This window comes from Mytilus edulis, chromosome 5 (assembly GCF_963676685.1).
Source record: "Mytilus edulis chromosome 5, xbMytEdul2.2, whole genome shotgun sequence".
NCBI classification, from domain to species: domain Eukaryota; kingdom Metazoa; phylum Mollusca; class Bivalvia; order Mytilida; family Mytilidae; genus Mytilus; species Mytilus edulis.
The window spans coordinates 51,554,320-51,572,567 of NC_092348.1; the positions used below are offsets into that span (position 1 = coordinate 51,554,320).

General features: G+C 33.2%; 1 protein-coding gene across 1 annotated transcript in view; it reads left to right on the forward strand.

Annotated features, from left to right (window-relative positions):
- The window catches only part of LOC139525462 (ranBP-type and C3HC4-type zinc finger-containing protein 1-like), a 219,007-nt gene extending 201,377 nt beyond the window's left edge, over positions 1-17,630 (forward strand). Inside the window, exon 12 of the mRNA XM_071320813.1 lies at positions 17,443-17,630. Coding sequence (XP_071176914.1) covers positions 17,443-17,523 — 81 coding nt within the window. The 3' untranslated portion in view covers positions 17,524-17,630. The remainder of the gene's footprint in view (positions 1-17,442) is intronic.
- The last annotated feature ends 618 nt before the right edge of the window (positions 17,631-18,248 follow it).

The following is an 18,248-nucleotide window of genomic DNA, read 5'->3' on the forward strand; positions in this document are numbered from 1 at the left end:
TGCCCAGTTTCAAGTTTGTCCAATTTGTCAAACTTTTTTGTTTGATTTCAACAAAATTTGAATATATGGGGTTCTCTGATATGCTTAATCTTACCATGCATTTATATTTTTTGATTTTTTTGGCCCTGTCATGATTAAATAGGTTCACATTGACGACAAAAGGGTCCAAAATTGAATTTTGTTTGATTTAAAAAATTGAAATCTTGGGGTTCTTTGGTATAATAAATATAAACTTGCATTTAAATTTTTGATTATGGGCCTAGTTTTCAAGTTGGTCCAAATTGGGGTCCAAAATTTAACTTGGTTTGATTTCAACAAAAATGAATGTATTGGGTTCTTTGACATGCTAAATCAAACCATGTATTTACATTTTGATTTTTGGGCCCTGTTATCAAATTGGTCCACATTGAGTGCAAAAGGGTCCAAAATTAAACTTTGTTTGATTTCATCAAAATTGAATTATTGGGATTTTTTTATATGCTTGTTTTATATGCTTGTTTTATGGCAATGTATTTAGATTTTGGATATTGCATTATACATGTAGGTAAATTTTATTTTTTTAAGTTCATTAAAACACATTCATTCTGTGCCTGAAACCTATGCTGTGTCAACCATTTAATCACAATCCAAATTCAAGGCTGTTGCAAGCTTGAATGTTGTGTCCATACTTGCCCTAACAGTTCGACCTCTGCGCCCTGTATCTAATTTATTTTAACGTTCGTTATCTATGTATAAATGTTAAATTATTAAGCCAGGGATTTCGTGACCATTAATTACAAAATTCTTCCATAGATATAAAGATTTGGTTTTTAAGTTTTATTGTACCTGAAGAAAACTTATTTTAAACGGGATAGCGCATCCTCATTTTTACTGAAATCTTGTTTTACCGTGCCCGGAAATTTATAAATGATCTTGGTAAACTGTTTGATCCTTTAAATAAACTTATTAAAAAGGTTACCAATTCAACACTGTAACTATAGCATTGCGTATTGTTTTAATTGGTATTAATATTGATTTTGTTATTAGTAAATTAAAGACAAACTAGATATTATCGTGATATACTGTAACATATAAATCTTCCTGGATCTACAAACTGTCGATACCTGTATCGTAAATTGGCATTGCATAAGGTCATGTTTATTCTCTGACTGTTTATGACGTCTTTACACTAGATCCATTGGATGTTGGATGTGTACTGATTGATAATTTAATCTTAGATGCATGATTTTTTTATTAGTTGTTAGCAGCTTTGAACTAGCAGTCAATAACTGCGAATACTCTCATATCTGTACTTAATGTCTTTTTGTTGTTGGCATATACAAGTACCCGGCAACGTCCAATCTGTGTAGTATTTGTACCCATGTGATGAGTTAAGCCCTTATCAAATGATTTTTATGGATCGTTCTTATGTCGAACTGTTACAGCACTATCCCTTGTTAAGAAGAGGGTTGGGATCCCGCTAACATGTTTAACCCCGCCACGTTCTGTATGTATGTGCCTGTCCCAAGTCAGGAGCCTGTAATTCAGTGGTTGTCGTTTGTTTATGTGTTACATATTGTTTTTCATTCAATTTTTGTACATGAATAAGGCCGTTTATTTTCTCGTTTGAACTGTTTTACAATGTCATTTCGGCGTCTTTTTTTCTGACTGTGGTATGGGCTTTGCTTATTGTTGAAGGCCGTACTATGACCTATAGTTGTTAATTTCTTTGTCGTTTGGTTTTTTGTGGAGAGTTGTCTCATTGGCAATCATACCACATCTTTTTTATATTATATTTTAGAAGGTGGAAGACCTTGATGCTTCATACTTTGTATATATTGCTTTTGTGTTACGACGATCCGTCTTTCCTATATCTATGTGTTCTTGACCCTCATTTTTATGGTTCAGCGACTACTTGAAAAAAAGGTTAAGATTTTTTGTGATGTTAATTTCTCTCTTAATATGAGTAATAGGATAATTATATTTAGTTTGTGTGCGTATCTTGCAAGGTTATCATGCCCATCAGGCAGTTTTCATTTGACCTCAACCTCATTTGATTTCTTGGCTTTATCAATTTCTGTATACAAAGCCTATTGAACATGTGTTATTCATTGAACATTTAAATTCGTGGTTTACCTGTACCCACGAAAATTGGTACCCAACGAATAATAATGAATCCACAGTATATCAAATACTTTAAGCATTAGGTCTAGTATATTTGGTTTATGGAATGATTTTAATGTGTACATGTCCAACTGGCAGATGTCATCTGACCTTGACCTCATTTTAATGGTTCAGTAGTCAAATAAAGTTTTTGAGATATGGTGGGTTTTTTGCAATATGTCATGTATATCTGGTGTAAACTAAAAACTATAAGCAATAGGTCAATATGTCAATTATATTTGTTGTATGGAAGGATTGTAAGATGTGAATGTTTGTCTGTCAAGTATCATCTGACCTTGACCTCAATTTTATGCGTCATTGGTCAATGTTAAGTTTTCAAGATACTATAGGCAATAGATTAACTATATGCAATACATAGATTGATTGTAAGGTGTACTTGTCTATAGTGCATGGTTCATCTGTGGCGGAACATATCCAACTATAGCAGTCATCACGTGACTTTCGTGACGTCACACATCACCCGTATCAAGCCCAAGTAAAATATATAGAAATGCACAGGGGCTTTCAGGAATCGATAAAATAAATTACTTTGAGTTCATGATACAAAAAGTGTGGGAATATATATTAATTCCTCATATATTTAGAAAGATATTTATGCCTTTTGGAACAGTTTAATTTTTGGTCTTCTCCCTTCCAAATGCTTTTAAAAATTTGTCGTGTTGCCTCGATAAGTTCCCATGTTATATCATACAACTCCGATAAATATTGTATTTTCTGTCTTGTTAAACATAAAATTGCGATTTTTACAAAACTGATGGAATAATTGTGGGAATATGTTCTTATTACTACATTCATAAATATTTGAAATATCGTAGATGCAATAGTTTAATTTTTTATTATGTCCCTTCCAAATTGATTTGAAAATTAGCTATTTTCAGAAAATCTTGTATTATTTTTCAAAATGGCGACCACATTGACAGCGTGGGCCGACTTGGTAAAAATATATTTTGCAAGATTGTTACAATGAAAATCAAATAACTTTGAATGCTCGCGTTTTAAGTTATTGTCTTACCTTAAAGCAGCTTCTAGAATTAAACATGTGTTCCTTTAGGTATAGCTGATACATGCTGTTTTTGTTTTTGTTTATATTGTTTTGAAAAAAATGACTTGTGAAAGAAATGTTTACTATTTAAGGGGTCATTTATATTAAAATAAGTAAAACATGTGACACAAGTACAACCAATTGTAGAGCGTTCTCCATATCATGGTGTTTAGATCACAAAATCACAACTATTATACCTCCTTAGAGAAGACAAATATTTTTTCGCGTTTATCTACATGTAAACTACGATTTTACTACTTTAATATATAGAGACTCTCTGTATTCTGTCAAGGAATTTCTACATAGCGGTTAGTATAGAAAGGCCCTGATTCTGTTTACTGTTTTCTTTGAAATGTTTACTATTAAGGGGTCATACCACTTGCATATATATTAAAATAAGCAAAACATGCTCAACTTCATCTCAAACTACCTAGACCAAAAACTTTTACCTGAAGTGGGACAGACGGACGAGACGGACGGACGGACGACCGAACAAACGACCGCACGGATGCACAGACTAGAAAACATAATGCCCATAATTTGGGCATACAAATTTATTGTTGAAAGGGAAAATAGTGATTTGGCAAAAATGAAAGTAAGGTAGAGATGAGAAGGAGGCAGTACCTATTTCGGGGCGTCGGGATCGGGTGTTTTTAAGCTCGGGATTGGGGGATTCATCCTACGGGATCCGATATTTTTCGATTTCGGGATATGAATTTCTCTTAAATTCTGCATCTCGGGATTTCATGATTATAAGCCCGGGATTTCATAGTTATAAGCCCGGGATTTCTGGATCAGGACCCCTCCGATCGACAACCCCTCAAATTAGCCCTAGTCGGTATTAGTCATTTATACATGATTCAAATCCTACCATTGGCATGTTAATAAGGCTCTAAAAAAAAGCACTGATGGATTGTCATAGAAGCATATTTTTTAGACTAACAATGGTCTATATACATATAAGCAGTTACATTTATCTCATGTTTGAAACGGTGCAAATTTTTAATTTGATTTGACTTTTACCAAAAGAAGCATTGTAGCAAAGGAGAAGAATAATTGTGGTCGTAGGCCAGAAACACGAATATAATTGAATTTAACAGAAAGGAAACAAATATCGGACTTTGGAAAAAGGAAGATACCTTTTATGTAATTCTCCATACATAATCATCCTACAACAGTTAACAAGCTGTATATGTCCGCGATTTCGCGGGTGTGTTCTAGTACCATTGGAAAGAGGAGAACAAGCCTCATCGAAATACCGTTGCCTCATTGTCTGCCGTGGTCACATTTTTATTTTAAATCAAGGTCAAAGGTCAAAGCAAAAGTTCCAGAAAAATGCACATTCACATTTAGATATATGCGTTTGGAGTAAAATAAAAACAACTATTTTAAGGAAAAATATCTTTTGTATCTACATTTTAAACTTATTTTATATTTTTCTCGCCAAAAATGACTGGTAGATTGACTTTTTTGCATATAGGGTGCAAATGTGAAATTTTCAAACAGCTGTTAAAATAACTGTGACCTTGACCTACAGTGGAGATCACTTCTAACCTCTCATTAGAACTGTCAGAATATTCTGTCATAGAACTGTTCTAACCTGTCCTAGAACAGTTCTAGCTAGAACTGTTCTAGGTAGAACTGTCAGGATCAGTTCTAGGGTAGAACTGTCTAAAACTGTTCTAGGTAGAACTGACCAAATCAGTTCTAACCGTAGAACTGTCAGCAGAACTGACTAAATCAGTCAGGACTGTAGAACAGTTCTAAATGACGTCACTGCAGAAAGGGCAATTTAGAATTTAAAAGAAAAAATCAGTTCCAATTACTTTACTATATATAATAGCAGATGTTTCTATATTTTTTACTGATCAAAAGTTACATGTACAAATATCGAAGTGGATAGGAGGTTATCCAACTCATCGGAGAAATATTTTTATGAGATTGCAAATTAATCATTGTTTACGTTTCTTCGTTCCCCGTTTTTAACAGTCTCTTCGTAAATATAACTCTGCATTTAATATTCAAGTAAATTTAATCTGAATTTACCTTGTTTGCCTTGGATTTACATTCATGATTTAAGATTCTGTTTTGACAAATGTTCAAACGAAAATTGTACAGTGGATGAATTATGGGATATCATAGTAATGAACACAGTGTTGTTAAACGCAAGAAAACTATGTACATTTGCACTGAGGTCTCAGATTTGCATTATCTCGTTGCCAAACTTATCCATAACGATAATGAATAATATCTGGGAGTCTGGAACGTCAGAAAAATATACTCGATCTGAACATGAATGAAATATTTGCCACTGGACGTAAGGCTACAAACAGAACCAATCATTTTCCTTCTTCAAATATATTAACAGTTAAGTCAGTATACCTTTCCAAGAAGAGAACTTCTCATACATTTACTTTTCATTTTAAAATAAAGTATATGAATCAGTGGTGTGAGTGTTGGATGATGCCGTTAAATAGTTTTGTTTAAAAAAAACATCATGAACTACGTACTGACTTAAAAAGTCTAAATTTTGTGACGGTTCATTATTTAATAATTTAAGTTTGGATGTAACGGGTCTTCTGTCGTTATTGTGTTATCAGCTCCCATAAACATAAGTTAGTCATGTGATCGTAATGTCATCAACGTTTTTTCATGGAATTTAGAATTAAATTATAAGAAATGACTTATCATTTTTTTCTGTCTATTCGAAATAACGTAAAAAATGTGGTGCACACTATTAAAAAACCCGCTTCGCACATTTTTACATTAAAAAAAGCAAAATGATCAGTTTTGACTGATGCAGTCATCATATATGGTCAGATTTTGTTGATGCTGTCAAATATGGTCAGTTTTGATTGATGCATACACATATTTTTGTTACATGAGTCAGTCTGAGGTATGAAAACTACTGAAGTTTGTTCAATTTCCAATATTTCAGTTATTAATCTATACTACAGTAAAAAAAAAATATAACTGAAGTACTGTGCAACTATATAGACTCACATAAAAAAAAAAGCAAATATGGTCAGTTTTGGTTGATGCGGTCAAAAGATTTTATTATACAACTCAGTCTGAAGTATGAAAACTGCTGATATTTGTTTACGATTCAATACTTTGAATAAAAAGAGGATATACTGGCACTATAAATTCATGCGAACAAAATTTTGAGGTCATTGTTTTCCAATATTGCTGTAACTTGTATATAACAGTCCCTCTTGACCTAAAATTATAACTGAATTACTGTGCAGCTATATAGATTTGCAGAAAGAAAGAGCAAAAATAGCAAAACTCTTTATAATATTAATCGCTATTTTGCCGAAGCCTTTATATTTAGACAAAGAGTTCTTAAATTTAAACCAAATCAATTCTAGCCGTAGAATTTATAAATCAATTTTAGCTGTAGGATTAATAAATCAATTCTAGCCGTAGAATTTATAAATCAATTTTAGCTGTAGGATTTATAAATCAATTTTAGCCGTAGAATTTATAATTTAATTCTGGCTGTAGAATTTATAAATCAATTCTAGCCGTAGAATTTGAAATCAATTCTAACCGTAGAACTGACCAAAGATTTGGTCAGTTATAGCTAGAACTGTCTTAAACTGTTCTAGGGTAGAACTGTCAGGATCAGTTCTAGCTAGAACTGTCCAAATCAGTTCTAGGTAGAACTGACCAAATCAGTTCTAGCTAGAACAGTTCTAACCTAGAACTGACTAAAAGGTGTCAGGCTGACAGTTCTACATACTGTTCTAGAACAGTTCTCCTGCATATTCTGACAGAATTTATGAGAGGTTAGAACTGATCATCACTGTATTTCATTTACTAAATTTGAAATTTCTGTATTCAATTCGTTACAAGTAAGATCTCAAGATGTTTTTTAGATCTTAACTTTGATAATTTGTCGAAAACAAAACGTCGTTTGATAGTAAGGTGTTCGTCAATTTCTAGGTAAATATCAAATTTCTGTTATTGGGTTTGAAAGAGTATATATATAAATGATTAGTTTCGAAAATTATGTAACATTAACGTCGAACTTGGTTGAAAATAAAGCTCTGTTAATAGCTTTGCTTTACAGAAGTAAAAATTACTGCAAACGGAGAAAAAATGGGGGGGGGGGGGGGGGGGGGGGGGGGGGGGGGTTAAAGTTATGAAAACAAAACTTCTATTAGAAACAGGTAAAACACCCCATCCTACATATACAGATGACTAAAGTAGCAACAATTGGCTATAGTGTTCACACGTATTCCAAAAATAAAATAAGGGAGAGGGTTATGTACAGCACCGATGTATTTTACAAACAAAAACGGCGTGAGAAACCATAGGGACATTAAACAAGAGGCTCTCAAGAGCCTGAATCGCTCACCTGGTAAACAATGCCTTCGGCCATGTTTTTTTGACGAAATAGAAAATAAAACACAAACTTTATTTTATACACCCTACTGATCATTCAAATGAAGTTTGGTTGAATTTGGTTGAGTAGTTTTAGAGGAGAAGATTTTTTAAAGTTAGCAAATATGATAAACAAATTGTGAAAAATTGTCATTAAAGGACAATAACCCCTTAAGGGTTGATATGCCGGATCTAACTGTGTATGTAGATTCTTAATTTTTGGTCCCGTTTTCCAATTGGTCTACATTAAGGTCCAAAGGGACCAAAATTAAACTTAGTTTGATTTTAACAAAAATTGAATCCTTGGGGTTCTTTGATATGCTGAAAGGGCCCAAATAAGCATTATTCTTGGTTTTCGCACAATAACTTTAGTATAAGTGAATAGAAATCAATGAAATTTAAACACAAGGTTTATGACCACAAAAGGAAGGTTGGGATTGATTTTGGGAGTTGAGGTCTGAACAGTTTAAGAATTGGGGGCCAAAAAGGGGCCCAAGTAAGCATTATTCTTGGTTTTCGCACCATAACTTTAGTAAAAGTGAATAGAAATCTATGAAATTTTAACACAAGGTTTATAACCACAAAAGGAAGGTTGGGATTGATTTTGGGAGTTTTGGTCCCAAAATTTTAGGAATTAGGGGCCAAAAAGGGCCCAAATAAGCATTTTCTTGGCTTTCGCACTATAACTTTTAGTTTAAGTAAATAGAAATCTATTAAATTTTGACACAAGGTTTATGACCACAAAAGGAAGGTTGGGATTGATTTTGGGAGTTTTAGTTCAAATAGTTTAGGAATTAGGGGCCAAAAAAGGGCCCAAATAAGCATTATTCTTGGTTTTCGCACAATAACTTTAGTATAAGTAAATAGAAATCAATGAAATTTAAACACAAGGTTTATGACCACAAAAGGAAGATTGGGATTGATTTTGGGAGTTGAGGTCTGAACAGTTTATGAATTAGGAGCCAAAAAGGGGCCGAAGTAAGCATTATTCTTGGTTTTCGCACCATAAGGTTTATGACCATAAAAAGAAGGTTTGGTTTGATTTTTGGGAGTTTTGGTCCCAACAGATTTTAAGAATAAGGGGCCCAAAGGGTCCCAAATTGAACTTTGTTTGATTTCATCAAAAATTGAATAATTGGGGTTCTTTGATATGCCGGATCTAACTGTGTATGTAGATTCTTAATTTTTGGTCCCGTTTTCCAATTGGTCTACATTAAGGTCCAAAATTAAACTTAGTTTGATTTTAACAAAAAATAAATCCTTGGCGTTCTTTGATATGCTGAATCTAAAACTGTACTTAGATTTTTTACTATTGGCCCAGTTTTCAAGTTGGTCCAAATCGGGGTCCAAAATTAAACTTTGTTTGATTTCATCAAAAATTGAATAATTAGGGTTCTTTAATATGCCAAATATTTTGATATGCTGAATTTAATCATGTACTTAGATTTTTTATTATGGGCCCAGTTTTCAAGTTGGTTCAAATCAGGATCCAAAACTATTATATTAAGTACTGTGCAATAGCAAGAAATTTTCAATTGCACAGTATTCAGCAATAGCAAGAAATCTTCAATTGCACAGTATTGTGCAATAGCAAAAAATGTTCAATTGCACAGTATTGTGCAATAGCAAGAAATCTTCAATTGCACAGTATTGTGCAATAGCAAATATTTTCAATTGCACAGTATTGCGCAATAGCAAGAAATATCTAATTGCACAATATTGTGCAATAGCAAGAAATTTTCAATTGATTGGAGTTATCTTTCTTTGTCCAGAATAGTAGTTGAATCAACTAAAATCATTGTTTTATACAATGCACAATGTATATTCACTTTTACTACCAACTGATAAATTAAAACACTCTTTACCATTCAGTGATAACAAGCACTTTTTGTTACATTTTAATATTTTATGATGTATTTAAATGAGTAGTTATTGTTGCAAACTCCATTCGAAATTTGAATTGAGATCAGTTTTGAAAAAGGGAAAGGGGATGTGAAAAAAAAATGGTGGGGGGGGTTTAATTTTTCTCATTTCAGATTTCATAAATAAAAAGAAAATTTCTTCAAACATTTTTTTGAGAGGATTTATATTCAACAGCATAGTGATTGCTCAAAGACAAAAAAAATATTTTAAGTTCATTAGACCACATTCATTCTGTGTCCAAAACCTATGCTGTGTCAACTATTTAATCACAATCCAAATTTAGAGCTGAATCCAGCTTGAATGGTGTGTCCATACTTGCCCCAACCGTTTAGGGTTCAACCTATGCGGTCGTATAAAGCTGCGCCCTGCGGAGCATCTGGTTTAAACTTAATACCCAAAAGATGATTGTGGCCAAGTTTGGATTAATTTGGCCCAGTAGTTTCAGAGGAGAAGATTTTTGTAAAAGATTACTAAGATTTACGAAAAATAGTTAAAAATTGACTATAAAGGGCAATAACTCCTAACGAGGTCAACTGACCATTTCGGTCATGTTGACTTATTTGTAAATCTAACTTTGCTGAACATTATTGCTGTTTACAGTTTATCTCTATCTATAATAATATTCAAGATAATAACCAAAACAGCAAAATTTCCTTAAAATTACCAATTCAGGGGAGGCAACCCAACAATGGGTTGTCCAATTCATCTGAAAATGTCAGGACAGATAGATCTTGACCTGATAAACAAATTAACCCCATGTCAGATTTGCTCTAAATGCTTTGGTTTTTGAGTTATAAGTCAAAAACTGCATTTTACCCCTATGGTCTATTTTTAGCCATGGCGGCCATTTTGGTTGGTTGGCCAGGTCACCGGACACAATTTTCAAACTACATACCCCAATGATAGTTGTGGCTAAGTTTAGTTCAATTTGGCCCAGTAGTTTCAGAGGAGAAGATTTTTGTAAAAGATAACTAAGATTTATGAAAAATGGTTAAAAATTGACTATAAAGGGCAATAACTCCTAAAGGGGTCAACTGACCATTTCAGTAAATTTTACTTATTTTTAGGTCTTACTTTGCTGAACATTTTTGCCGTTTACAGTTTATCTCTACCTATAATAATATTCATGATAATAACCAAAAACAGCAAAATTTCCTTAAAATTTCCAATTCAGGGGCAGCAACCCAACAACGGGTTGTCCGATTCGTCTGAAAATTTCAGGGCAGATAGATCTTGACCTGATAATCAATTTTACCCCCGTGTCAGATTTGCTCTAAATGCTTCGATTTTAGAGTTATAAGCCAAAAACTTCATTTGACCCCTATGTTCTATTTTTAGCAATGGCGACCATGTTTGTTGATAGATGAAAACCTCGGATACAATTTACAAACTAGATACCCTAAGGAACATTCAGTTAAAGTTTGGAAGTATTTGGCCTAGTAGTTTCAGAGGAGAAGATTCTTGAAATAGTTTACGACGACAGACGACGGACGGCGACGGACGCCACGTGATGGCATAAGCTCACTTGGTCCTTCGGGCCATGTGAGCTAAAAACTTATAAAAGGAATACAAGCTGACAACAGCATTGCAAAAACAAAAAGACCAAATGCAAATAGAAAATTATGATCGAAGCTTATAAGGTTTCAACTCCCTCAGTCAAAGTTGTTTTTAGATGAATTTGGCTTATTATTTTAGGTATTTTTGACATAGCTCTTTAACGGTTTCGGTACTTATACATCTTCGGATTTCTAATGTTCGGCTTTGAGCGTTCCTGATGATGTATATCCAGAAAATCGCTTCGGACGCAAAAAAATATTAAACGTGTGGTTTTCAAATTTTATACCCTTATACGTTCTATGGTCTCCTGTAGTTTAAGCCCACTTACCACGTGGGTTTTTTTTTTTACATCTCTTTCCCCACAAGATAGATTATAACTATATTTCCCACGATTTCAAAATTGAGGAGATGTTTTCTTTATTGTTTAGAAAACTGCTTAATTTTCAGTCTATAGCTGCACAATGATTCATATAGTACAAATAGAAAAATGAAATCTTATACAGCGTCATCTTCGTCGTCATCAATGTTTCTAACTGCAACCAGACGAGTATTGACATTTTGACAGATGTTAGATTTTGTTCGAAGCAAATGCAACCCTTTGGAAACACAGATTTCTCTTTCAAGTACGAACTAAATGGTGCTGAAAGATAGAAAGGAACAAGTCATTCTTCTTTTTCCATCCGAACTGAAGGGATAATGTAAGGTAGTTTTGCTATATGGGGAGACATCAAATATATGTCTTGAGTGTTGTTTAAAAGTAGATCCACAAGGAGGACGCGAGGCAAGGGAGAAATTTTAAATTGTAAAATTGAGAATGGAAATGGAGAATGTACCAAAGAGACAACAAGCCGACCATAGAACATAAAATTTTAGCTAATGTTACGCTCAATTTGTTAAGGTCACAATGATCTATTTAAAATATTTCGTGGACAGGTATATAACGGCGCAAATCGTGTGTGCAAGTTATCGTGTCTGTTTGAAATCATAGTTCATAATTATGCTGCATGGAGGGGCAGTAATGAACGCATAAGATCAGTACATCTGTATCTTGTGATTTTATTATTAACCTATCCCTGTTCCTTTTACACCGAACTCTTTGTCTAAACGAATAGCATGTTACATCATGCGAGTATCTACTTCATCGGACACTCACAATAATTCCTAAAACCTGAATACTCCTTCTGAGCAGAATAAGGGTCCCTGGAAGTGCTAGCTAGATAAATGACTTTCTCACGTATTATAGTAACTGTTGATCTACCATGATGCTGAACAATCAAAAACAAGAAATTTGATTACGTTCTACTGGTTCTCACTGACTCAAAGAACTTTTTCCAGTCAGGAATTTGACGACCTTCTATATATGACCGGAAACACTTTTACAGACGAACACAAAACTTGATTCAGTTTTAGAATAACTGCAGTTGCGTCTGCTAGTGTAAGATTTATAGCAAGATTGATGGTACAATATTTTGTAATCATAAGTACGAAGATGGTCTAGGTCTGAAGCATTATGTAATATACTAAACTATACATGATCTTTCCGTGCTCCCATAGCGTCGATAAGGTTTTTGTGTATGCTAATTCCTCGCATATTAATACGCAATTCAGAAGAAGAACCCTGATATATAACTCACTTATCCCATTGTATTTCACTCCTTCTTCGATTAGGGCTTGATGGACATAGTTTAACAGGACTTTGAATGTGTGCCATATTCCGGGTCTGAAACGTGACCGAAGGATTTGATTTGTATATTACAATTATAACAAAACTATCAATTAAAAAAAAACAATAAAAGTTATAAAAACCAACGAAACAAATATTTCCTAAAACAAAACAATGATCTTCAAATATGATAACTGGACTATTCAAAACATACAAGTCGACCATGCAATTAGCAAAGAAGAGAAATTAAGTTAGTGACAATTGTCCTAGTTAATGACCTGATAGTGTAAGTTACAAAACGATTAACGGTACGAGAAAAGGTGTGTTTGAATCAAGGCAGAATTATCACTTAATTTGTGTTTTAAATTGGTATTTTCTTCTCATCGATTAACATTACACAAAAGATATTTGGCACACATATGAACCATGTCTTATTGATTTGATCAGAGGGAAAAATCCGTGCAAGTAACACGCAATAAATTTTCTTTCGTTCAAAATGTGGTAAATTTCAGCCAAAAAAAAATAGTCCTACTAAAATTATAAAATACTTATACTTAAATTGTATAAATCTTTTCAGCTTTCGTTATATGATAAATTTAGTTTCTTAGCTAAAAAAAAGTATCATTTGAACAAATAACACAGAAAGCAATAATTTAATTTTTCCTGTTGAGATGGCCTGTATGAGGAGGTATTTTTGGGTACCCTAAGAAACTACAAAATTTTGAAAAACGTGACCACGGTAGCTTACGATGACATTCATGATTGGAAAATATAATGAATTTCTAATAGTTTGCATATAAGTATAGCCGTTTGTTATCCGTTAACTTAAACTCGTTAACTAGACGTCTTTTTCGATGCTGGGCACCCTACTAAAACCGGGTTAATTTTTTATCAAGTGTGAACTGGGGTAATTAATTCGGGTTAGTTAACCCGGGTTCGCCCCAACTGCAGATTTTATAGTGTGAACACGGTATAATATCTGTTTTTTTTTTAAATATGGAATTATCTTCCTATGTCCATAACTGTAGTTCAGTCAACTACAATTATGGACAAAGGAAGATAACTTCAATTTTAAAAATTAATTGCATCAACAACAATCAATGCTAAATAGAATGCAATGTTCACTGAAAAAATTAAAACAATCTTTACCCATTGGCGCTTACAAGCACTTTGATTAATGTTCTTCAGTTTTGTCCCTATATAACCTCATATGATATTTTGTTTCCGTTCTCTTACTTAAGTTTGTCTCAACTAAGTTAACGAACTATATAATGCTTATAACCACTTAACCCAGTTTAGGTTTAAATTTTGGAAGCGTCACTTTTACAGTTATTGAGCTATTCCCATTTATAATGTTATATGCTAGCGGGGGCATCATCTTTGTCCCTATGGACACAATATAAAGAAATGGTGTATTGTCTTGAGGTGATTAGCTGTCAATTAATTTTTAGTAGCTACTACTAAAATTGCTGATTAAGGTATATTAATTTTAGCCATAATTATATATATTGTTTTATTAAAGTGCAGCCTGCAATAACATTATAATACAAATATGAAACATATTTTTGTCAGCCAGCCTTCATCGGCTTATGATGCACTGTACTATTAAAATTCCCATAGTTATCGGTTATAATTATCAAATATCAATTTAAATGTACAATAAATAAGTAGTTAATTTTTTCTCATTAATGTTTGTGTTCTAATATCAGAAATGTTAGTGATACATTTTGACACTATTTTAACACCGGCACTAAGTAAAAAATTTAATTTATCCATGTCAGACATGTTATCAAAATTACAGTTATATCTCTGTTGACAGTCCATAAACATTTGATTTCTCTGTAACGAATAGGTAGGACAATGTAATAAAAAAGTGTTTTCGTCTTCTACGTTTCCAGTTCTACAAACTTTACCAAGTCGTCTATCAGCTGGGACTCCCCGGTAACGCCCTTTCTCGATTTCAAGGGGGAAAACACCACATCTCAGTCTTGCAATTGCTGATCTTTCATGGCGTGAAATGCCTGATTTTGAATTATTAATGTCATTTTGTATTTTAAGACTTTTGTGATGTATTTCTAAAATGCGTAATTATAGTTGCAAACTCCATTGGAAATTTGAAAAAAATGGAGGGGGACAATTTATTCAGAAATTGTTTTTAGTGGTTTTTTTTTTTTTTTTGGGGGGGGGGAATTCCATTCGCAACAGCATAGTGTAATGCACAAAACCGAAAAAAAAAGATGGGTATTAAAAAAAAAATTGTTTTTTTTTGGGGGGGGAGGGGAGCAACCATCATTACATTATATAACCATTTCTAAGTTTTATACTACAGTTATTCTATATCATAAAACTATTATGTGTCAAATATTTAATTACAATCCAAATAGTTATCAAAAGTACCAGGATTATAATTTAGTACGCCAGACGCGCGTTTCGTCTACATAAGACTCATCAGTGACGCTCATGTCAAAATATTTATAAAGCCAAATAAATACAAACTGAAGAGCATTGAGGATCAAAATTCCAAAAAGTTGTGCCAAATATGGCTAAGGTAATATATGCCTGATTCAGGCCTGTATCAAGCGTGAATATTGTGTCCATTTTTGCCCCAACTGTTCAGGGTTGGTCCTCTGCGGTCGTATCCATCTGCGCTCGGTGCAGCAATTTATTACTTTTTGTATTGCTTTAATATTGTTCAAGTTTTTAGTAATTTGAAGTGATTTTATGTTTTCATAATTATATTAAAGGTACCAATTTAAATGCACAAGTAAACTTCAACTTCAACTTATTTTGAATGTTTTGGTTTACCTCAAAATTCAACTTTTAGTCAGTTTCAATCACTTTGTGATAAATCTTTTCAATCTCATAACTATGCTTCGGGGCAGTTGTAGACAAAAGGATAATCCCTTACTAAGAACGTTATTTCTACACAATTATTACCTCACAGCTCTTCTACCAGGGGTTATCTGAGCAAGATCATCCCTACTAGATCACACTAGCTTGAGTTTCTTTGTTTTGCATGCTTTCCTATGTTTTGTAACAATTTGGGGGGAATGCCTAATCCACAATTAAACTTAGAATTTCTACGGAAAAGACTAACTATCAAAATGTATGTAGGAAAAATACAATGTTTGTAATAGTTGACCCATGAGACGCAGTGTGTCAGTTTAAGATCATCCTGATAGCCGGAGCCCAGAGGGTGATCTTACACTGACACAACAAGTCCGACTCCGACTGGGATAACTATTTTGCATCCGATCTGTTATAGATTAGTAAAATAAATCATTAACGCTTCATAAAATCAAGTTTAGAACGCTTTACAATCCTAAGAATATCATTATATAGTATATACCTTTGTTGAGCCCCGGACACAATGCTTAAAGTCATAATAAACGAGTGACTGATGAATAATAATGTTATTCCAATTCTTGAACCAATCCATACAAACATCATAAACTTATTCTTCTGTACACAATTTTATCATTTTTTTCCCATAAATTTCGTATAACCGTCATTTTTTTTCAATCGGTCAGGGTTGTTGTGAAAATATGGCAGGTAATTAAAGTTCGTGTTTTGAAGCCGAAGTTTATCGATTGTCACCTGTCGTCAACAAACGACAAAAAAGCATGGATATTGAGCACGTGTTTAACATGTACAGTCAGATAATAGTTTATTTTAAGAACATCCATGCGTATTGCGATCACCGGATTTTTACGAGATGGGTCAAACTGAGGTCACTTTGCATACAGAAAGTATATGTACATAAGTTTTATAAATTGAAAACTATCCATTGTGTTATAAAAAACATATGCATTATTTTTTTTTTAATTTGAGGTTTCTTATGACTTTAAGTATGTTAAATTAACCATGTGTTCGTATCCAGTCGTCCTGGTGTAGCGGTTTGAGTCGTGGATTGATATGCTGAAGGTCTTGAGTTCGATTCCCAGCATAGCCATACGTTTTGACAGTTAGTCTTATCTATATAAATAATTCTTAGTTTTATTGTGGATTAAGTATTTCTGTCAAAATGTTACAAAACATAGGAAAGAATAATGATCTGGTAGCGGTGATCCGGCATCACCTATCGACCCACGACTCAAATCCCTAACCAGGACGACTGGATACGAACTCGCTGTTATACTTAAAACATTGTTTCCGGGGCTAATTAAAGGTATATACTAAATAATGATATACATGTATAAAGTATAAAGTATATAGATTGTTTGGCGTCCAAAACTAAATTTAATGAAGTGTAAATGTTGTATTTTTTAAACTTATCTAGAACAGGTCGGATGTAAAATAGTTATCCCATTCAGACTGCACTTGACAGTGTAAGATCATACACTGAAACACTGCGTCCTCATTTGATAACTATTACTGAAACACCAAATCCTACAATTTAATTGGTCGAAAGCACTTTGCTATATTCTAATTGGGATTAGTATACAAATCGACTCACAGTCCATAGTCCGTAAAACATCGTTTAAATTGTGTATGTTAATTGTGTTGACAGATCATTCAATTTATAACGTTAATTTGTCAAATTTTAAGACGAATATGTATATCACTCGTGGTATTTATCGAGCCTTAGTCTCATTTCCTTTATTTTTTTCAAAGTGAAAATCGTGCAATTTCTGTTTTGTAGGAGCCGATCTTAATTATTCATATTATTTCACAGTAGCAGTAATAATTGTATATTTCCTTTTAGGGTCCAGGTGACATTTCTGGTGGATGTCGCTGTAGAGTTAATGCTAAACCTTGCCATCCAGACTGTAATAATTGTCATTAAGACTCCGTCCCTAGTATCATCTAGCAGCAGTGAGGAATATTTTTATGATAATTGTATATACTATATATTGCTGTGTATTTTTAACCAAATAAATATTTTACTCAAAATTCTAAATTCTATCTTTTAGAAAATAGAAGTTTCTGTTCATCCCTCCTTTAGGCACTATATTTTTTTATATGTTTTAAAAACAAACATATATTCGTACATGTCATTTGACATATTTTGCCCTAATCGTCCGTTGCCTGTAATTCCGCAGCATAAATGCCCTTTTAATCAAACTGATACTTCTTTATGTTTTTTGTATATGCAAATATATGTCAAATGCATAAAGCCTAAGGAAATAACTCACATAATGGAATATTCAGATCTCTTCGATCTTATTCTTCTTTACAATTTCTCTTCTTGGCAATTTCTTGTACTAACATGACTAACAGCACATATAGTTTTCTCAAGAAATTCGCCGATCAAAGACCAAATTGGTGGCAATCATTTTTCATTGAAACTCTATTTCCATGTTCTCGACTTTTGTCGCAGAAAGCTCGACCACTAATCTCAGAATTTTTTACCCCCTATATACCTTTATATAACACAAGGTACTTAAGTCGCGATTTAGAAAATTTCGTAAGGGTTCCGCGGAACCCAGTGTCTCGCCAACTTCTGCTGTAAATGCATGCTCAACAAAAATAGGGAAACAAATCAATAAAATATTCCTCTTGATACTTTCT